We start from the raw sequence: 21,446 nt of genomic DNA, 5'->3' as shown, positions 1-21,446 counted from the left end.
TGTTCATACCTGCCTCCCCACCACCTTCCCCTCCCAAACCCCACCATGCTGTATGTCCCTGGATCCCACTCTCCCTCCCTCTCTCTCTCCCTCTCTCTCCCTCTCTCTTCCTCTCTCTCTCCCTCTCTCTTCCTCTCTCCTTCCCTCTCTCTCCCCCTCTCTCTCCCTCTCTCCCTCCCTCTCTCTCCCCCTCTCCCCCTCTCCCCCTCTCTCTCTCTGTCTCTCTCTCTCTCTCTCCCTCCCTCTCTCTCCCCCTCTCTCTCTCCCTCCCTCTCTCTTCCTCTCTCCTTCCCTCTCTCTCCCCCTCTCTCTCCCTCTCTCCCTCCCTCTCTCTCCCTCTCCCCCCCCTCTCCCTCTCTCCCTCTCTCTCTCTCTCTCCCTCTCTCTCCCCCACTCTCTCTCCCTCCCTCTCTTCCTCTCTCCTTCCCTCTCTCTCCCCCTCTCTCTCCCTCTCTCTTCCTCTCTCTCCCCCTCTCTCCCCCTCTCACCCTCTCTCTCTCTATCCCTCTCTCTCCCCCTCTCTCTCTCAGTTCCCTCCTCTGCTGTTCCTTTGAAGAACAGCAGTGGGAACGCTGCCCCCCCCCCTGCAGCTGTGCCTAACTCCACCCTCCAATCACGCCCTCTCCTGCCTGCCCCCCTTGAGCCCTCCGCCCCACCCATCCCAGCCTCACGCCCCCGACACGCCCGCACGGGCCCCACTGCCCTGCAGCAGGCTCTCCCGCCCCCCAACGTCCCATCGGTGCCCACCTTACCCCGGGCACACCCTCCGGCACTGCCCAAAATCTTCCAGCCTTCTGCCGGCTCAGGTACTGACAGACAGGCCGAAAGACTGACAGACTGACAGACAGACAGACAGGCAGACAGACAGACAGGCCGAAAGACTGACAGACTGACAGACAGACAGACAGGCAGACAGACAGACAGGCCGAAAGACTGACAGACTGACAGACAGACAGACAGGCAGACAGACAGACAGGCCGAAAGACTGACAGACAGACAGACAGACTGACAGCGAGAATGCCGGAGATGCTGTTTTGCTGTGTGTCACAGACTCCTGTAGCCATGTGATGAGTGTGGGAGGTCCTCTCTAATTACTCATTGAAACAGTGAATGTGAGGCATTGGCAGTCCTGCTATTTTAGAGCAGTTAATTTCAGTGGGTTGCGTAATACTGACAGCCTCCCTGAGATTGTTGCTTAAGCACTCTTCCTCTCTGCTGTTCTCACCATCCCTCACCACCTCCCTCCCTCTCCTCTTCCCCCTCCCTCTCTCTCCTTCCTCTCTCTCTCCTTCCTGGCGCTCAGTACCCTTGTCTTTGGCACGGAAACCCCCGGCAGCTCAGACTGGCTCCTCTGCAGACGCTGGTCCCCCAGCTGGCTCTGTGCCCCCCCCTGCATCCCCCCAGCCTGTCCTGACCACGCCCGCTCTCTCTGGGCCAGCTCCCTCTCCCTCTCACCCCCCCTCTCTGCCCCCTGCCCCTCAGACAGGTACAGACCAGATCACTTGCTGCTTGTCCATGTCATTTCCTGTTTCAGGATTTGATAATTCTGACCTTGTCATATTTTTGCTCCTCATTGTCTTCCTCTCTGCTCTCCCCTTCTCTCCTCTTCTCTTCTCTCTCCTCTTCTCTTTCTTCTTTCTCCTCCTTCTCTCCTCTCCTCTCCTCCTCTCTTATTCTCCTGCTGCTTTTATCCGTCTCTTTCTGCTGTCTCTATGCCACGCCCACCTTCCCAGCATCCCTCTCTGCTGCTCCTTCCAATGCTCTGAGCCCTCAAGGCGGCCCTGCTGTCTGTACCACCCGCTCCTCCGCTGACCCTCCTCCCACCGGCGAATCAGCCCCTGCCCCCCTCCAGCCGAAAACCCCCACGACTGCCCCCCCCGAGCCTGCCGCTGCCCCCGCTGGTGTGGGCGGGGTGCCCCCTCGCCCCCAGCCAGGTACGGAAGCAGAAACAGCAGAGGATGTAGCTTCACGCTCCGAGGCTGGAGCTGAACTGATCCTGGAACAGCAGAGAGAATGCCAGTGTCAGTTATCACCAGTATGATCAACACAGAAACACACACCTTCTTAATCACTGGCCGAGGCTCATAATGCCCTGCTAATACTGTTTCCTTTCTTTCTCTCTTCCTCTGTGTCTGTCTTCCTCTTTCGCTCTTACCCATAATCACCCTAACCTCCTGCCGTTCCTCTCTCCCTCTTTCTCCTCATCCCTCCCTCTCTCAGTGTCACCCCCTGCTCCGTGGAGGAGTGAATGGAGGACACCGCGAGCCCAGACTCCCCTCTCCTCTGGTCTCCCCCCCTCTTATTTCTGTTCCCCTCCAGCGGACTCTGTGACCCCCGTCCCCCTGCAGACCAGACCGGATCTGGAGGCTCTGTGTGATCCCATCTGTCCTCCACACCCTCCCCTCTCTCTGTCTCCGCCCCTTTCCCGCCCCCTTCCCCTCTCTCTGTCTCCGCCCCTTTTCCGCCCCCTTCCCCTCTCTCTATCCCCGCCCCTTTCCCCATCCCCTCCCCTCTCTCTATCCCCGCCCATTTCATTGTCTTCACTGTCTCCGCCCCCTTCGCTGTCCCCTCCCCCTTCCTTTTCCCCTCCCCTTGTTCTAACTCCTCCCCCTGCCCCCTCTCCTTTCTCTGACCCCCCCTCCTCTCCTGCTCCTGCTCTGTCCGTTGCTTCAGGTACAGACTGAGAGAGATTCAGCCTCTTCTTCTTCTTCTTTATCTCAGAATGCTTGCCTAACCATGACCTCTCTCTCTCTCTCTCACACTCCATCTCCTCTCCTCTTTGTGCCTGTTGTCCGTTTGTCTGCCCTGTTTCCTGTGTCTCTCTGCCTCAGCATCTGCCACTGAGGCCCGCCCTGGTGAGTCTGCACCCCAAACTGTTTGTGGACTGAAGTAATTATCACCCAGGTGTAGCTGCCTCCCTTTTTACTCAATAACATGGTGATTAATGGAAGTGTTACCCTCGTGTGTGTCACAGTGAATGACAGTCTGGGTTTCCCTGACTGAGTCTGAGTACCAGCCGGAGGCTGGTGTGGTGTAAAGGGAAGCCTGATGCCCAGTGTTCTTTATGATTTGTGTCATATGAACTGCACAAAGGCATGAAACATAATTTCTCCACTTCATCATCATTTTAAACTGACTGCAGGTAGGAGATTATGTGAACGGAGACACTTGTTTATCTGCCCAAAACAGGAACAGGATACGGACAATTTCAGTTAAATAGTTTGAGTTTGAAGTGGAGTTTTTGTCCTTTTTCAAGTTTATGAGCATCAGCTAGGTCTGAGGAAGATTCAGGTGGTGTTAGACTGCAGTTTGAAATAATACGTCTTTTGTGCTTAAAACCATGTGTTGAGTAATAAATCAAGTCATTAGGGAGAATTAGCTGAGGACCCAGAATCACTCCAGAATGCGTGAACGCGTTTGGTCTCTCTGACCGGGCATGACCAGGGTGAGACCGTGTCCTGCTGGCTGTGTGTGCGGTTGTTGACCATATGAGATGTGTGTGGTTTATGACTGTGTGTGGTTGTGTTGTGTGTGGTTTATGACCTTGTGATTTTGTGTTGTGTGTGGTTTATGACCGCGTGCGGTTGTGTTGTGTGTGGTTTGTGAACGCCTGCGGTTGTGTTGTGTGTGGTTTGTGACCGCCTGCGGTTGTGTTGTGTGTGGTTTATGACCTTGTGATTTTGTGTTGTGTGTGGTTTATGACCGCGTGCGGTTGTGTTGTGTGTGGTTTGTGACCGCCTGCGGTTGTGTTGTTTCAGATCTCCACAGAGAGCTGAACACGCTGACAGAGGAAGGTTTTCCGGGACCTACAGCTCAGTGTAAGTTTCGCTGCCCCTTCTGATACTCCTGCGCTTTTCACACTTCCCGTCCAGACCCCCACTTCCTGCGCTGACATGCAGCAGCAGAGCCTGAGTTCTGGGCTGCTTCTCCAGCACCGTGAGGGAAATCAGACACAAACAGGACTGATTTCTCCTTTCGTCCCTGCACATAAAGTGCTTTAAAATGACATCACTGCTTAAGCCATGTGATCGAATGGTTCAATGCACTGGTTATCTCTGCCAGCTGGCTTGTTTGGTCAGCCATTGAAACCTGGTCATGCAGCGCTTCTGATATTGTTTACTCCTCATGGTTTTTTGTTTGTGTCATACTCTGCCTCGCTCGCTTTGGATAAAAGCATCTGCCAAATGAGTAAATAGTAAATGTAAATGCTTATGTCTTAGGCAGAAGTCCATAATGTGCCTCATTTACACATAACATCCATTGACCATCCACCAACCTGCAACCAAACCACTATGCAGTGCTGTGCCTTCTGCTCCTGGGGACACGTCAGTCAAACAGAAACCTCTCAGTTATCTCTCCTTAAGAAGTATAAAGCTTGCTAAAAAGAGTAAAGAACCCAGCACTTCTATTTAGATCCCTGTGCTGAAAGTGTTTGGCTAGAGCCCTCACCTCCCCCCACCCCCCTTTAAATGTAGGGGAGCCCCCTCCAGGCTGGAGGTGATTTATGCCTGCTTAATTCCACATGACTGGTGTGGTTTGGGACAGAGACCGGAAGGGTACATGCAATACCTACAGCCGTTGCTACGGAGATGCTATGCAGTGGCCAATGCAAATGGGCAGTGGGTGGGACTGCATCAGCTCTGAAGCGGGACATTAAAGCCCTGCCGGAGGCTGTGTGAGGTTCGCCTGTGGAGCTGCAGACTGTAGCGATCCCTGAGTCAGATGCAGAGGCCGATCCTGCAGACTCCTCTGCATTTCACTTTAAACTGCAGTAAGATCTCACCTGTGTCTGATCCTCTTCCCGCCCCCTTGCCCACGTCCACAGGTGTGAAACCGACGGAGGATGTGGCCCCGCCCTCTCTGCAGTCCACGTCCACGCCCCGCCCTCTGAGCATCGGCCGGCAGGGCGACGCCCACCCCTCCCAGCGCAGCGCCGGCAGCATCAGCATCGCCAACCAGCGGCCGCCGCCCACCACAGATAGACCGCCATTGGTCAAGCCCATTCCCACCTTTGCCCCGGGAGTCAATGAGAAGAGGCGGGAGCCAGAGGCAGCCGTGGGATTGGAGAAACCGAAGGCTGATGTGGGGTGAGTTTGGGGAGTGGAAAGGGCTCCCTCTGGTTCAGCTCCCCTCGGCTTTGCACAGAAAGGGCGGGCCTAGAGGCTGCAGCAGGCGGTCAGTACAGGTCAACACAGCCATAAGCACCTGGAACGAAGCGTTCCCTGATAGAGGCGGTCAGAGCGCGTAGCTCAGGGCTGGCTCTGTGCTCTCCGAGTCTGGCCATTCAGACAGCCCCCAGTTTGACTGGTTAAATACTCTGGCTCAGGACAGCTGTGTGCTGTTTGAAATGTGACACCTTCACCGCTGTAAAGCACTGTGAGATCCCAACAAGAGATTAAAGGCACTATACAAATGAGATTCACTGTTTTTAATTACTATTTTTGTTCTTAGTATGACTGTTATGACTCACTCAAACAATGGCAGAAGTAATCCTATAATAATAAATGATTGGATGCATAAATAATCAAGAAGCTCAGGTGAAGAGAACAGTCACTGTTTGTTTTCCTGACTGATGGCGTGATTTTAAACACTGCTGATTCTTTTGATTCAGTGCTCATGTTGGTTTTCACATGGTGGTAGTCATAACTGTAGCGTTAGCATGAGTCCCTGAAACGCTGTAACAGCATGACTGATCGGCTTTTGACTTGGCATGGGATTTGTACACGCATGAAGAGACTGCTTTTGAATGTTGTTATTCACTGAATGCAGTGTGTGTAACAGATAGTGAAGTTCTCCCGCTCCTGAGACCTACACAGTGATGGTCTGCATGTGTAATTGTGTGAGATAAACGAGTTGGAGGATGTCATTTGGTTCCCCGGCTTTGTGATTCGGCAGTAGTGTGTGTTCCCTCTGCACGGTCACTTTGCCACACGGCCGCAGGCTGTCCCACGGCGTTAGCTGCGTGATTTGTGAGGGGGGTCGATGGTGTATTCACCGGCTGGGAGAGATCGCTGCCTGCTCTCCGCTGCGCGGGGAGTGTGAGGCGGAGAGTGCGTTTGGCTTCAGCGCTCGCCACACACACAGCACTAATGGAAGGATAAACAGCGCTTGGCCAGGCTGCTTGCGGTACGTGTTCCTGCTCGGGGTCCAACACCAGCACTAAATATGGTACTGACCCGTTTGTGCTGCTGGGATCCTGTCGGTGACGCGTCTGCGTTACAGTTCAGTGTACTGAATCTCAGTTGCTCCGGCCACCCCTGACCCAAACGCTTGCCGTGCCCAACGCAGCTGTCCCGGCCCTGTCTGCTATTTTTAAGTTGCTAATTCCAGCCTGGCAAAGGGGACGATCCTTTCCCCACCATCGTGCTGTGCTGCCAGTCCCTCCAGACCCTGACTCCAGTTTCTCTGTCCCTCAGTGCCGAAAGCAGGGCCTCGCTGCCGCTGTCACCCCCCGGAGCAGCCAGTGTCCCCGGGTCCCCACCCCCGCGGTCACCTGAGCCGGAGGCCGAGGCCAGGGTGGAGGCCAAGGCCGGGGTGGAGGCAGAGGCCAAGGCCAGGGTAGAGGCCGAGGCCGGGGTGGAGAAGCTGATGGAGGCCGTGCCCCCTCCCTGGCCCTTCTCCTACTCGGAGCCCCAGTCTCTCCCACCCGAGGCTCCCTGTGCCCCCACCCAAGAGCCCCCAGCCCCAGCCGCTCAAACATTTGTCGCAGAGAAGCCGCCATTGGCTGAGGCAGAGCCTGACCTTGAAGAAACAGCCAATGAGAAGGAGCAGAGGCTCTCCGTGACCTCTGAACCTCAGCCATCGCCCCTGTCCCAAGACAAGATGACGTTTGTTGCAGAAAAGCCGCCATTGGCTGAGCCGGAACCCGACCTTGAAGAAACAGCCAATGAGAAGGAGGAGTTGCCCGTTCCTCTCTCTGAGTCACAAATCAAACCCCCAGTCGCAACAGAAAGCCCACTGTTAGAGAACAAAGGCGATGAGAAGGAGAAGGAGCAGAGCTTTGCCCCTGTGAAGGACGTGAGCGCAGTGGTGGCAGCAGTGGGATGCGCAGATGGGGGGTAAGTGTGCGGCGGCGCATGCTTACAGCGTCTCTCTCCCTCACGCATCGGGTCCGCATGTGACCACACAGAGTCAGACACTGTGCAGCGTTCCTCTCTGAATGGGTCATGTCTTTACTTCAGAGGCGTTCTGTTTGGCTGAAACACTTCCATGTGTGTCCCTCAGTAAACCACACCTGTTTGATTGCGATTATGCTTCATGCTATTCTTGGTCCACTGGTGCTTTTCAAAGCAGCTTGCGGTATGTCGCACACACACGCTCTCGCACTAAATTAGATAAGGCCCCGTGCATCTGTGGCCAGAGGGTGAAATGAGCCAAGCAGAGGCAAGCTGACACCCCAGGACAGAGCAGACTAAAGCGCAAAGAGTCTGAGCTAGCAGGGCCATGCTCTGGAAAACATACAGCTCTTAGAAAGAGTGGCCTGGGTTTGGCATGCATCACTAAGACCTGGCAGCAGAAGTGTGGGCCTGTGGGCAGTGCGTTATCAGTGCATTCGCTTCTCTGTCCTCTCGTGTGTCTGACCCTTCCCCATCCACGGCTGTTTTAGTGCTTTATTTTATACAGAATTATCTCAGGGTGGTGAAAAAGCTGAATTCTCTTGGTTGAAACACCTGATCCTGAGAAGTTCCCTGGATTATAACAGATACATTCAAAATATTTATGTAAAAATCATGTTATCTAGCAGACAGCTAAAGTGCAGAGGTGGTGAAAATATCTTATTATCTCACTGAAACCGCACGCCGCTCCCCTGCTGCACATAAACTAGAAAGCTCTCTGTTGTGGTTGTAACAAACACACAAAACTACACCCTGTTCCAGGGGAGTTCTGCTTTCTGTGTATCTACAAACTCTCTGCAGCTCTCTGTTGGGGGACTCGGTGGTTTGGTGTGTTTTTGCAGCTTACTGTGTGTTAGAGTACAAGCTTCGCAGTTTGTAATGAAGCCGCTAGTGAAGCTCCTGTTGTTAAATCCTGTACTGGGGGGGGCTGCGCTATCTGCAGGCCACAGGGGGTCCTGTTCGTTTTGTAAACACCGGGAGTAAATCACAGAGGGCTGTTCTGGGTTTGCCCCTCGGTCATATCAACTCTTAGGACAGGATTTTGTAATAGAAAGGAATGCTTACTCTGTCTTCCTCTTTCTCAGTCTACCTCAGACTCCTCTGCCCAGCTTCTCTCTGTCCTATACCTCACCCACCTTCCATATCCTACCTCCACCTCCTCCTCACTGTCCTTTCCTCTTTCCCTCTCTCAGCTTAGTACTTGGGGGTTCCTCCCTGGAGACCCCTCTTTTCCCAGCCAGGGACAAAGCGGACCGAAATGTAGAGGTCCCTCTGCATCCGGAGACCAAGCCTGAGCTCAGCGCTGACCGGGAGTCCCCTCCCACGGCCCAGTGGCCAGAGCTGTACATAACAGAATCAGCCGAGGCAGATGACCAGGAGGGAGAGGCGCTTGATGCACAGTGCCACCAGGAGGCGCTAGCCTGGGCGGAGAGGCCGATATGGGCTGCTCTGGAGGAGAGGCCCAGAGGGCAGGCGGTAGAGCAGGGCGCAGGGCTGGAGGCTGTGAGTGAGGCGGCCGCCCCCGGAGAGAGGCAGCCAGAGCTGCAGGCGGGCTCAGCTCCTGCACAGACATGCCAGGAGCAGGGGTAAGTGCAGTGTAGCAGCATAGTGTAGCAGTCAGGGACACTGGGCTACTAACCTGTGGTTCTGGGCGTGAAGCCCAGGTGAGGAATGCTGTTGTGGCATCCTCAAAGATCTCACCATGACAAACCACATGGTTTAATCTGATCCTGAGTCACACTACCATTTAGCATCTGTGGGTCACTCTGGTGTGACATTGCAAATAGTTAGTCAGCAGCGATGGTGGGTCGATCCACAGAGATGAGAGCTTTGCATTGCTGGTGTATGAAAGAGCCAGTGATGTGTTCCCTAACCTGCAATCCCTGTCTGTCTGCTTCTGTCAAACTCACAACAAAGATCACTGATTACGAATGGGTGTCAGGCGAGGCATGGTGTTAGTTCATGGAAGTGGCATGTGTGGGGATATGCATGTGTATGTGTGTGTGTGCACGTGTGTGTGCATTTGTGTGTGTGTGTGTGTGTGTCTGTGTGTGTGTATGGGTAGTTTGAGCAGTAGTTTGGTGTTATGGGGTGTGGAAGGTGTGGCATATTGTCAGATATGGAAAGGCAGTATTTACAGTGTATATTGGTAATTACATATATAGAATATATTGGTAATTCTTGCTTAATGTTCCAGTTCAAAAAATTATTTTTTTGGATGCAATGGCATGTCACCAAGAAAGATAAATCTAGCAGAGTTCTGTCATGTAATTCTTGACTTTTGACCTGAGTGTCCTTGTCCCTTAGCCTTGAAATATTGACCACCGATTTTCAGTCATCTGGACCAAAAGTGGACAAGGACAGCACAGAAAACCAGCGAAAGTCCCCCTCAGGTGACGCGGATGTCAGCCTGACAAACCTGACAAAACGCCTTGAGATTCTGCCGCGTGAAAAGAGCGAGCCGGCGGAGGAGCTGGGGGGAGCTGGAGGTCACGTGACCCCAGCAGCGGGAAGCCCAGAGATCTCTGCGCCCTCTGAAAGGCTTTCATTGGCTGAACGTGACGGGCGTGCTGAGAAGCACCTCAGTGACAAATCACAGGACACATCAAAACTGCGCCGCCCCCTGTCTGAGGTGGAGAGGCCGCTGTGGGCGGCGCTAGAGGAGAATGTTGTGGAGAGTGGGAGGGAGGCCGTGGGGAGGCGGGGCACAGCAGCAGAAGAGGGCCTGCACGTGGGGTAAGTTCAGGACAGTGAAGCTCCCTCAGGGTCAGCAGCTCGTGGGCTCAGGACAGGAGAGGGGCGGGTCTGACCCTTTAACCAATCTCTGCTCTCAGTCTGTTTTCATTTCTTTGGCTTTAATCAGTTTAAGGGTAAAGTGCGGATTTGTGCCTCACCTGTTTTTGGCTGAGGAGCTGGGTCTGCCTCACTGCATGGTTTGAAGTGACAGTAAGAAAAAGTTCACAGGTGCACAGCCATCTGTGCCGAGTGTGATCTGTTGGTGTTGTAGCCGTTGCTGTGGCCACACTGTGGTTAAAGATCGGCCCTCTCTTCCACACTGGTTTTCCCAGTCTCGTTGGTTCTGTTGTTGATCCCTCCCAAACTGGGATGCTGAGTACCGGAGCCACCCTGATGAGATGCGAGTCTGCAGCGCCACGCTTGTTGCTTTTGGTGTTTGCAGTGTGTTCCCTCCTCTCTGAGCATGTGCCAGTGGGAACGCACTGATCTGCAGGCACCTCCTGCTTCTCTGTGTACTGTTCCTATCAGTGCCGTCGACAGCCGGCCAGTAAGGGAGCCCGTGCCAGAGGTGGTCCAAGCGGTGGAGAAGCCAGCGGAGATATCCTCTCCATCTCCCCCCCGGGACGAAAGAGATGGCGATGGAGGCCCCTCTCAGAGGAGCCCGATCGCCCCTTGTCCAGCACCTCCCCCCGAATCCCCGGTCAGTCCTCCCGAGCCTTTGGCTCAGACACAGAGCCCCCACAAAGGTGAGAAACCCCCACGGGCTGAGGCTGACTTTGAGACAGAGGTCAGGAGCGATACCCTGCCCACTGCAGGCCCAGAGAAGAGTGGGGGTCAGCAATCAGTCCCCCCAGAGGAAGGAATCAAAGAGCAGGAGTCAGAGCAGGCCCCTGGAGGGGAGGTGCTGGAGGTGGGGGAGCAGCAGGGGGCTGAGGTCCCTGTGGCCCCAGAGCAGGAGAAGGAGACAGCGGGCTTCATGAGGGCCCTAGTGGGGGTCCTGCACCGAGGGTAAGTGTGTGAGGACGTGAAACTCCCTCAGCTCTGCTCACAGCTTGCTCCAGCATGGCTTGCCAAAGACCGGTGTGTTTCCCCTCTGCCTCACATTCTGCAGGGCTTCCGTAACAGCGTCTGACTCAGGGTGGTCAATACCAGTGTGGAATAACACCTGACCAAAGAGCGTCTGCATGATAAAGGGAAAAATTCATGCCTTTATTGCTGCATGATCTGATACCGCCACTCAGATGGGTCCACAGTGTGATGCTAACCTGAATTCCCCAGGAGCGTCACACACACTGACTCCTGAAAAAGAGTCATTTGGATGGTCAGGTCAGAAAATACCCGTCCAACAGCGGTATTGTAGTGGCTTAGCTCTCAGGGGTAGGAAATGTTGAACCTCTGGAGATAGTATTTTTTTCCAGGTGGTTTGGGATATTCCAGAGGTGTCCGTGGATGAACATGATTTAGCACGTGCTGTAAATTCAAATCGCATGTTTTTTTTTGAGATACCTGACCGTTTGCACAAATATCCCCATATCTCAGTTATGAGACGGTGGCCGCCATGTTGCAGACATCCAGTCCAGAAGCTGTCTCTGATGATGCAGGCAAACCGAAGGAGGCCGATTCAGGAGGCCCTGAGCCCAGTCAGCCATGTCCTCCTGCTCCTCCTCCTCCTCCTCCTGCTCCTCAGAGAGACGCTCCCTGCAGATCCCCTCACCGGCCTGAAGCCCAGAGCCTGCATCCATTAACAGAAGAAGAGCCTTTGCTGTTGGGAGAGGGCCCTCAATATAAAGAAGACCTGAAGACTGGAATGGAGCCCCCTACAGGCGAGGAGGCCTGCACATTGAGCCTGGTGGAATGCTTGAGACTGGCGGCCATGGAGGAGTCTCTCAGCAGAAGAGTGAAGGTGTCAGAGCAAGGTGACATGACTGAGGAGGTGCCATCCAGACTGGACCAGGAGAGGGAAGCGTCTGCCGCTCAGCCGCCAGCCCGAGGGAGAGAAGACTCCGCCCCTAACGCTGAAAGCCAGAGCCGCGTGATAAAACAGCCGCCATTGACAGCCCCAGAAAAGAAGCAAGAGCCGGACAAGAGAAAACCGCCTCCTTCTGCTGACGCTACAGCGCCGAGAGAGAAGAGGAGCAAAGACCAGAGGGAGGAGTCAGAGCTGGATTTGGGACAGGAGGGCGTGACGGAGGAGATGGAGTTTGAGGAGGGGCAGGAGGACATGGGTACTGTGTGGTTGTCATCGTTGTACATGGACGGGGGGTAAGTGCCTGGGGCTCACTGCTCTCTGCACTCTACTCGCCTGCATGGCTTGACAGGATGTTTGCATTTCTCCACTGGGGGGCGCTCTCGCGTTCATGACGTTTTTTTTGATGGTTGTTCCTGTTGTGTATCGATGGAATGTGCTCTTGTAGGTGTGGAGTTGCTTGAAGTTTGTAGGTTGTGTGAGTCAATGCGGATGCGCGGTTTAGCTCGTTAGTGCTTTGATGCGCACACGCCGCGGCCGTGGTGGTAAGGAGTCCGCGGGATTGGTCCATGTGCATGAGGAGGAATGCGGGCAGGTTCGGTTTGAATGACGCGTGGTGTCACCAGGCGGCCTTGCCCAATGTCCCTGCTCTTCTACCTGTGATTGGCTTGAGAATAGCGCCCCCTTTCTGTGGTGACATCACTGAAAAGCTGTGTGGCATTTTTAAGATGCAGCAGGGCCCTGTAGTGATGAACAGCTGAACGGTCACTTCACGTGTGTAAATGTGAGGGTTTGTTCCTGACCCCTAACTTCGGTATCCCTGTCCCTCAGCCCCGATGCGTTGTCTGCCCCTTCACCTGCACCACGAGCAGCCAGTGACTCCGGCGGCCTGATCCCACAGCAATCCCTGTCCGAGGAGCCCCAGACTGGGGGGAAAGCTGTTAGTGTGCCCCCACCTCCTCCAGATGTCCTCCAGGATGTTGGCCTGGGCAGTGCCTCACAGACACTCCCAGTAATGCCGCCTCATCGCAGCAGAAAGAAGGAGATGCCCCCCCCGGTGCCGGAGGTCGGTGCGGACTCTGCCCGCCAGGACTCCGCCCCTGTTCCTGCCGCGGGTGAACTGGTCCCCCCGCGGCGCAGCAAGAGGAAGCAGGTCTTTACCCCAGTGACGTCACAGGAAGCGGAAGCGGTCCCGGCCATGGCAGCTGGTGGGCAGGCCTCACCAGGATGCGGCAGAGAGATCACTCCCCCTGCGGGGGTGAGGGGCGTGGCGGGGGAGGGGAAGGAGGATCGGCGGTCTCCTGTGCTCACGCTGGCGTTAAAGAGCGAGAGGGTGGCCACCCCGGAGACGCAGCCTCCGGAGGGAAAGTACAGGCTGAAGGAGGCCGTCTCGGAGGAGGACGTCTCCGGGAGCTCGGTGGTGCCCTGGCCGCTGCCCTCCCCTCAGACGCTACAGGAGGAGATCCAGGGGAAGGAGCTGAAGTCCTGTGAGGAGGAGGACAGCCTGCTGCTGGTGAAGAGCCCAGAGGTGGAAGAGGAGAACACCACGGACTCCCTCGGCCCAATACAAGCACTGAGTGCCTCCTTCCCAGACCAAACCTCACCCCGTGACTCTGCCCTGCCCTTCCTGCCAGACGTCCCTGATGCAAAGCTGAGAGGGGAAGAGTCACCTGTCAATCAGAGGGCAGGCCCCACCCCCACAGCCACGGACTTGATACCATCCCTGCACATCAAGAAGGAAGACACCCCCTCTACTCTGACACCTCGAGAGGAGGGCACAGGGTCAACCAATGAGTGTGCAGCTTCTGTCCCAGATGCTGATGATGCTGTGATGTCATCGTTTTTGGCTGTGGATTTGGAAGCCAATGAAACTGTAGCATTTACGGAAGTGTCTTTAGATGATGGAGACAGCGATGATGTGCCCAGAGCAGCAGGCGATCAGCCCTCTCTTCCATTTTCCCAATCACAAAACGAGAGCCAACAGACGGGCCCCTCGGCGGCCAATCAGGAAGCAGCCCCAGTTTTGGCAGCCAGTGAAAGTTTGCTGTCATCAGACTCTGCTGTGGAGGAGGGGCTCCCATCAAAGGAACTGGAGGCAGCCAATGAAAAGCTGCCGTTGACAGACACAGCCAATGAGAAGGAGCTTGAGGAGGCCCCTGTCTCGCTTGCTTTGGCTCAGGATGGCAGCCAGTTGTTAATGGTTACAGGGGAAGGAGCTGATGAGAAGGAGCGGGAGTCAGAGGCTGTGGAAGAGGCAGCACTGGAGGAAGGGTAAGTGCTGTAGGCTGCTCTGTCGCTGCGGTGGAGCCTAGATTAGCCTGCCTGTTTCCCCACAGCACATGTCAAAATAACATCACAATAATCACTTTGGAGCTGTCCTTTAAAGATCCTGCCCATCTAGCCAAGCCTTTGGTGGTTTAACATTTCAGCTTTGATATCAGAACCACCTAAACATTTTTAACACCTGACCGGAACATCCTCTGCGGCTGATCGGGGACACAGGGCAAAGCACACGCAATCCAACACGACCGGCTTTCACACTACAAGTCCCACAATACACCTGGAGGCAGACGCTAAACAGAGACACTGATCTAAATTCCCCACCAGTGCCTGAGCGAGTTGCAGGATGCCAGCAGTGTAACGCACCATCCCTGACTGACCCGCCCGCCCCTATCCCCAGCGGAACGGTGCCACTGCGTCCCCCCCCCCCCCCTCAGCAGACAGCGAGTGCCTTCACTGTCTGAGCCGCCTGGGAGCCCCCAGTGGAACGCTTAATACTCATTTGTGTGTGCATTTATCTTTTGTTGTGCAGCTTGCTTGAATTAGATTAGAACAGATCCTGCATATTTTAACATTCAGTTCATTGTCAGAAAGATTTTGAACATGTTGCAAATTGGAAATCCCGTGTAGTGCTCGGTTTTTAACCCAAGTGTTCCTACACAGGATATGTTTCATACAGACATGATTGGGATCAAAATTCTTTATCCTATGGAGAAATTATTGTGATTTCTTATATAAATGAATTTCCTTATTTTGCAAAAGGCAGGTTAACGAATAGTCTTGAGATATAAAAACAGACTGGACAGTGACTAGAGAGCTACAGGTTTGTCAGCCCCAAAGACGGTGAGACCATGTAGGATATAAGAGAGACAGACAGAAAGTATACAAGGTATACAAGGCTTTGCCTAATTCAGCTGGGCAACATTCACACTTTCCCTAAAGTTCTCTTCACTTTTTCTTTGCCCATTTGACATTCAGTACTCGACATTTAAGGCATTATGCAATCTGCTCTATAAATACATAAACTGTTTAAAATTCCATAACGTTAGTGAAAATGAGGTTTTCGGCCTCTCCTGTTTGTAAGGGAGTACAGGAAGCTACACACCCATGGATGTGTGTCACTGCTGTTGCTGGTCACTGCTGTGCTTTTCCTCTGTGCTTTGAGGCTGTGAGTCAGAGATTTATGGTCTCTGGCTGCAAAGCCTGCCAGCTCGGCTCAGCTGTGAGAGAGACTGCGAGCGGCAGAAACAGTCATCTGGGGGAGAAGCGTCTGAAAGAATTATTTGCACAGAATGAAACTGGCATTACACAGAGCTTTGGAAGGCAAATAAGTAATTATATACAGTAACAGTCAAGTGCTTCAGCTGTTGAAAGATTGGCTTTCCTGTGTGCTTATGCGGGTGGGACAGGGAGCTTCCTGTTTTTGCTGGTGTTACAGTGGACTTCCTGTGTGCTTGCGCTGGTACAAGAGTGGACTTGCTGTTAGTGCTTGTAGGAGAGTTTACTTCCTGTGCGTTCCTGCTGATGGGAGAGTGGACTTCCTGTTTGAGCTGGTGGCAGAGCGGGCCTCGTGCTTGTGAGGGTGAGAGAGTGGAACTTCCTGTCTGTGCTTGTAGGAGAGTGGACTTCCTGTTTGAGCTTGTGCTTGTGGGGGATAGGACTTCCTGTAGCGCAGATCCCTGACTGTGGCATGTCTCTGCTTTCTTTCTCCTCAGCTCTGAAACCGGGAAACAGGAGTCCTCTGATCTGCCTATCCCGGCTCGGCGTGTCAAGAAACGGCCCGCCCCCTTACCTGGAGACACACCTGCTCCGACCGCAGGCGCGGCTGACACCAGCCCTGCCCCCTCCCAGCCCAACGGACAGCCCCCTCCCGGCCAGGACGCAGCCCCTGTCCCAGCGCCAAACGCACTGGCGCCCCCCCGACGCACCAAGAAGAAGATCTACCCCCCTCCCGAGCTCCTGCGGGGAGACGATCCAGACGACACAGACACAGACAGATCCGGAGAGGACATCATGGACACGGCTGGGCCCGCACCTGAGGTAGTCACCCTGACGGACAGGTGTTCTGGGTGGGGCCTGTGTGCAGAACACTGCTGTTTGCTCCAAACTACCGGCCTTAATTGGTCCAATCAGTAGTCAGTCATCATGACTAGTCATCGGTCACATGTGCGTGTTTGGCTGAAATCATCCTCAGAATGAAAACTGCCCAGTGGAGTGAGTGGCTGGGCTGATGAGCGAACAGCAGCTCAATCCCTGGCCCTAGCTGTGGCTCTCACACCCCTGACCTGATCACACCTCACACTCCGGGGCCATGACTTATAATTATGAAAACATTCCTATATGTATTTCTGTTCTCTATCGTATGTGATTTGAGATGATCCTCTGAAAATATATCCACTCTAGCAATTTTGGGGGAATATCAAGGACACAGACACACACACACACACACATACACACACACACACTCTCTCAGACATACACACACACACACACACACGCGCGCACACACACACACACACACACACACACACACACACACACATGCGTGCGCACACACACACACGCACGCACGCACACACACACACACACACACTCTCACACACACACACACTCACACACACACTCACACACACACTCCTGGCTGTGGAGATGAAAGCATAGCTGGTGCTGAGCTCTGTCCGGACACGCCCGCTGCTGCCACGCCCGGCTGTGGGGGTTTATGATTCCACATTTCCTGTAGAATGCCGTGTTCATGTAAAGCGGCCGTTTATGTATGCTTAAAGCTGAGAATCACTCTCAGAAAGCGAACTGTGAGGTTTTTACTAACATCGCCTCGTTATCATTCGAAGAGTTCAGTTTATCAGGCTCTCCCCATTGCAAAGTGCTTTCAGATCCATGAAAGTTACAATGTAAGTTATAATACAATGAGTTGTTATTTTGTTATTTTTACTGAATCCAGTGGAAGCCACTCTTTGGTGTGGAAGTCCTGTTAGAGAGGGGTGTGTGCGGTAAAGTGTCTCTCTCTCTGCTGTCTCCTCCCAGACCTCTGCTCCCCCCCCCAGCCCGGGACTGGTCACCTCCAGCCAGTCTCTGCTGGAGTGGTGTCAGGAGGTCACTCAGGGCTACAGGGGAGTCAAGGTCACCAACTTCAGCACCTCCTGGCGTAACGGGCTGGCTTTCTGCGCCATCCTGCACCGCTTCTGTCCCAACAAGATGTACGTAGCCTAGCGCCGCGGTGCGAGCACGTCCGTGCGAGGAGAGTCACAGAGCCGTCAGTGACCCCAGAGTCCTGCCAGCCACACCATCACCACACCGGCGGGCCTCTAGCGCTCTGCCAGTCAGTAATCTGCTGTGCTATTCTGCTGGACTGTAGGTCTAATGCTGACTTCCTCTGGGCTTCACCGATGATCTTCTGTCATATTGTTGAGACACAGGACTGACAACAAACAGCATCTTATATATTTTTTTTCTTATATTTTTTTTTCTCTTTTTCTTATATTTTTTTCCCATTATGTGTTTATTCAGCCTGATGTTTTACAGAGGGAAGGGTGTATAACATGCTGAAAGGGGCAGAGCTACACCAGGGTTTGGAACATGCAACCTACTGTTTCCAAGCCAAATCACTGCAGCGCAAACAAGCTGACACGTTGTGTCTATTCTGCTGTGCTCTGATGTAATCCCTAATTCCCTTTCTTACATCTTAGAGACTATGATGCACTGGACCCATATGACATCAAGTTCAACAACAAGAAGGTAAAGAGTCCCTGGACCCCTACACCTCCCTCTCCTGCACCGTCCTCTCCTGCACCTCACTCTCCTGCACCTCTCTCTCCTGCTCCTCTCTCTCCTGCATCTCTCTCCTGCCGCTGTCACGGCATTTCAGGCCTGTCTTTATCATCTTTTACCCTTAATGACACTTCTCACACTTCTAGTTTTTTACGACCGTTTTCACACTTAGGTCAATAACATGGCCACTTTTTCAAAACTCTTGACACTGTGTGCTTAACAACCATGCATATGAGCACATCAGTTAATCTTTCCTTAAAAATGCACTACAATCACCAAAACACTTCATAATTCACCCAAAAGTGACTTGTGCTGCCATAACTATAGCAAATGCTCTCTCTCAGCAGACTACTTTGTCACTCAAAGTACAATGGACTGAAAAACAGAAACTACTTTAAGCATTTAAAAATGCATATATTTTATGTGTTACTGTATCCTCTGTTTTTGCATAGATTACTGTAGTGTTGCATTTAAAAAAAAAAAGAAAAAAAGAATGACACCTCTTCTGTAATACCAAACAAATCTGAAATGCTGCAATATGCCTCATGGCAGCTCTATCTACAATTTCTGAGGTATACTATAGTACAACAAAAAGTCTGCAGATGCTTTTCATTTCTAGTACAGTCAGTGAAACAACAACACATGATACCACCACTAGAAGTCTGCTGTAGTCCTAATGATCCATGGTGTACTCTGTATTTTGATTTTCACATTTACTGCAGCATTCTCCTTTGCGTTGAAAAAATCTTTAACATATCTTATCCACCCCTACAATCCCCCACGCCCCATAAATATTTGAAGCCAAGCAGCTATCATGACACCAAGAACAAACTTTTTGATCTGTTGTTTTGCCTGTCACAATACTTTAGATACCACTATTGAGTGTGGTAAATTTACTGTAGTTGCATTCTTGGGTCACTTTCTCTCACTGCTAGGCCATGATGTACATATACCGCAGTAATAGTGGAAAAATCTCGTAAGCGACAACTACATCTATATTTTGCCTACATACATGCAAATTTCAGTGCAAATATGACCACTTACAAAAGTGGTAACAAGGCTGCTAACAAAAAAAGTGAATAAACTTTCCGCTAAAATCAGAATAATCTGTCTTATTTCAAGCATATAGTTTCATTTGTCTGTCAAAATGCAGCATATTTCCATCTACAGTGATCTAAATTTCGTTTTCGGTTTTGAACTGAAGGTTAACTGTTTTGAACAGAGTATCTAAATGTCTGCAAAATTTGCTATGGTTGTACAGAATTTTGCTGGTGGTGAACATTGACTGAGAGAGGTATTCATGAATTTCGGGAGAAGTGATTGAATGCATTTTGTATCAAAGCAATACAAAAGTATACACAGTTTAGTTCACGTAGTCTACTGATATGGTGGATGTGTTAAGTGTTTTGAAGAAGTGGACATGGTATTGAGACGTGTGAAAATGGTTGTAAAAAGCTGTAAGTCATTCCTATCAGTCAGTGTATTTTATTCTGAAATGCTGTGTTTGAGCACAGAGCTCCGGTTATTCCCGGTTACTGGCTCTGTGCACAGTCTGCTCTCTGCACTGTGCTGGGCCCTGTGTGGGCGCTGCGTGTGGCCTGAACATGCCGAGCGTGGAGGGCTGAACAGCTACAGCAGGGAAGAGCCCAAGAGCTCATTTATTCAGTCACACACCTCATAATTATCTCACTCTAAAGTTAAGTCATCACCTCTCTCTCTGCTCCGCCCTCCCTCCCCCTCTCCCGCTCTCCCTTTTTGTATTCTGTCTCTCTCTCCCTTTCCCTCCCTCTCCTCCCCCATTTCCACCCACTCTGTCTCTTTGTACCCCCATCTCTCTCCCTTCCCGCTCCCTCTCTGTCCTCTCCTCTCTCTACTTCCCTCCCTCCCTCACCCCTCTCTCTCTCCGTTTATCTTTCTCCTCCCATCTCTCCCTCTCTTTCTCCTCCCATCTCTCCCTCCCCCCTCTCCTCCCTCTCTCTCCCTCCCCTCTCTCCTCCCTCTCTCTCCTCCCCTCTTTCCTCCCTCTCTCCCTCCCCTCTCTCCTTCCTCTCTCTCCCTCCCTCCCTCTCCCTCCACTCTCTCCTCCCTCTCTCTCCTCCTCTCTTTCCTCCCTCTCTCTCCCTCGCTCTCTCTTCCTCCACTCTTTCCTCTCTCTCTCCCTCCCCTCTCTCCTCCCTCTCTCTCCCTCCACTTTTTCCTCCCTCTCTTTCCCTCCCCTCTCTCCTCCCTCTCTCTCCCTCCCCTCTCTCCTCCCTCTCTCTCCTCCCTCTCTCCTCCCTCTCTCTCTCCCTCTCTCTCCCTCTCCCTCGCTCTCCTCCCCTCCCCCCTTCCCCCCCCCTCTCTCAGGCCTTCGATGGCTTTGCTGAGCTGGGCATCTCTCGGCTGCTGGAGCCGCTGGACATGGTGCTGCTGCCGGTTCCGGACCGGCTCATCGTGATGACGTACCTGTGCCAGATCCGCACGCACTTCACGGGGCAGGAGCTGAGCGTGCTGCAGATCGAGCGGAACAGCAGCCAGTCCAGCTACGCCGTGGGCGAGCCCCGGGAGGGCGCCGACGCCGCCGCCGCCGCTCGCTACTGCGCCCAGAGGCTGCAGGCCGGCGCCATCGCCGTGGAGACCAACGGGAAGGCCGCCGAGAAGGAGGCGGAGAAGGACGCCAAGCCCAATGGGAGCCTGGTGCCCCCGCCCCGGACCAAACGCCTCCTGCGGGCGGAGGAGAGCGGGGAGGCGGCGACCACCCAGCCGGGTGCGGGCGGGTCCCAAACCCCCGTCCCCCCGCCCCGCCCCCACGCCTCCGCCGCCAAGTCCGGCTTCAGCCACGTCAGAGACGCCGACCTGCTGAAGAAGCGCCGCTCGCGTCTGAAGAGCGAGTCCATGGAGGAGGCAGACAGCCCTGACCAGCACAGCGCCCCCCAGAGGAGTGCCGAGGTAAAGCACAGCTCACTCTCTCTCCTCTTTCACACGCGCCTACCGGTCACAGCACAGTGAAGGGTAACAGCAGAATCGTAAAACACAGTGGGGGTCGCAGCCGGTGTGTGTCTGTTCCGCTGTCTGCGTCTGTCTCTGACTTTTCCTTCCTTCTCTCTCCCACAGATGTGTAATGTGCCACAGCGTCATGTCGTTATTTTAATTAGGTTCCCTTATTCAGGGCAGTTTACACTTTGTTTGCCATCATGTTTGTACAGCTGCATAGTTGCTGAAATAGGTTAAGCACCTTTCTCAGGGAAACACCGGCATTGCCCCAGCTGGGAATTGAACCTGCAGCTGCGTGGCCCTGCCCTGTGCTCCACACTGTGGCTCTGTTTTGCTGATGATGTTGGGACCCTCACCTGCCTCTCTCCCTCACTGCCGTCTGTCGCTGCTGCGCAGGTAACTGAAGGACAGCTGGACAGTGAAGGAAAGAACGGATCTGCAGCCGCCAGAGACACGGGATCAGGTACAGAGCTCACCTGCACGCACGGATCACGTTAGCACGTTAGCACGTTAGCACGGGAGGTTCCTCACGGACCTGGGAGAGGGAGGGGCGGTCAGGAGGATGACCAATGGAAGGCAGAGAGGAAAGA

At 53.4% G+C, this 21,446-nt stretch overlaps 1 protein-coding gene across 8 annotated transcripts in view; it reads left to right on the top strand.

Moving 5' to 3' along the window:
• ehbp1l1b (EH domain binding protein 1-like 1b) overlaps positions 1 to 21,446 on the top strand; it is a 46,341-nt gene that overhangs the window by 17,899 nt on the left and 6,996 nt on the right. For 2 of the 8 annotated variants that reach the window (XM_036523125.1, XM_036523124.1), the window contains 13 exons: positions 1,734 to 1,934; positions 2,832 to 2,855; positions 3,759 to 3,818; positions 4,826 to 5,087; positions 6,417 to 7,058; positions 8,309 to 8,701; positions 9,423 to 9,851; positions 10,380 to 10,859; positions 15,813 to 16,137; positions 17,140 to 17,312; positions 17,802 to 17,850; positions 20,230 to 20,811; positions 21,253 to 21,319. In XM_036523125.1, the coding sequence (XP_036379018.1) occupies positions 1,734 to 1,934; positions 2,832 to 2,855; positions 3,759 to 3,818; positions 4,826 to 5,087; positions 6,417 to 7,058; positions 8,309 to 8,701; positions 9,423 to 9,851; positions 10,380 to 10,859; positions 15,813 to 16,137; positions 17,140 to 17,312; positions 17,802 to 17,850; positions 20,230 to 20,811; positions 21,253 to 21,319 (3,687 nt within the window). Of the gene's footprint in view, positions 1 to 530; positions 807 to 1,303; positions 1,487 to 1,733; positions 1,935 to 2,831; positions 2,856 to 3,758; positions 3,819 to 4,825; positions 5,088 to 6,416; positions 7,059 to 8,308; positions 8,702 to 9,422; positions 9,852 to 10,379; positions 10,860 to 15,812; positions 16,138 to 17,139; positions 17,313 to 17,801; positions 17,851 to 20,229; positions 20,812 to 21,252; positions 21,320 to 21,446 lie in introns of all 8 variants that reach the window. The other 6 variants (XM_036523121.1, XM_036523122.1, XM_036523123.1 and 3 more) reach the window with 6 other exon arrangements.

The sequence above is a fragment of the Megalops cyprinoides genome, chromosome 3 (genome assembly GCF_013368585.1).
Source record: "Megalops cyprinoides isolate fMegCyp1 chromosome 3, fMegCyp1.pri, whole genome shotgun sequence".
NCBI lineage: Eukaryota > Metazoa > Chordata > Actinopteri > Elopiformes > Megalopidae > Megalops > Megalops cyprinoides.
Note: the sequence above shows the minus strand (reverse complement) of the source record. Positions and strands in the feature narration are given on the sequence as shown.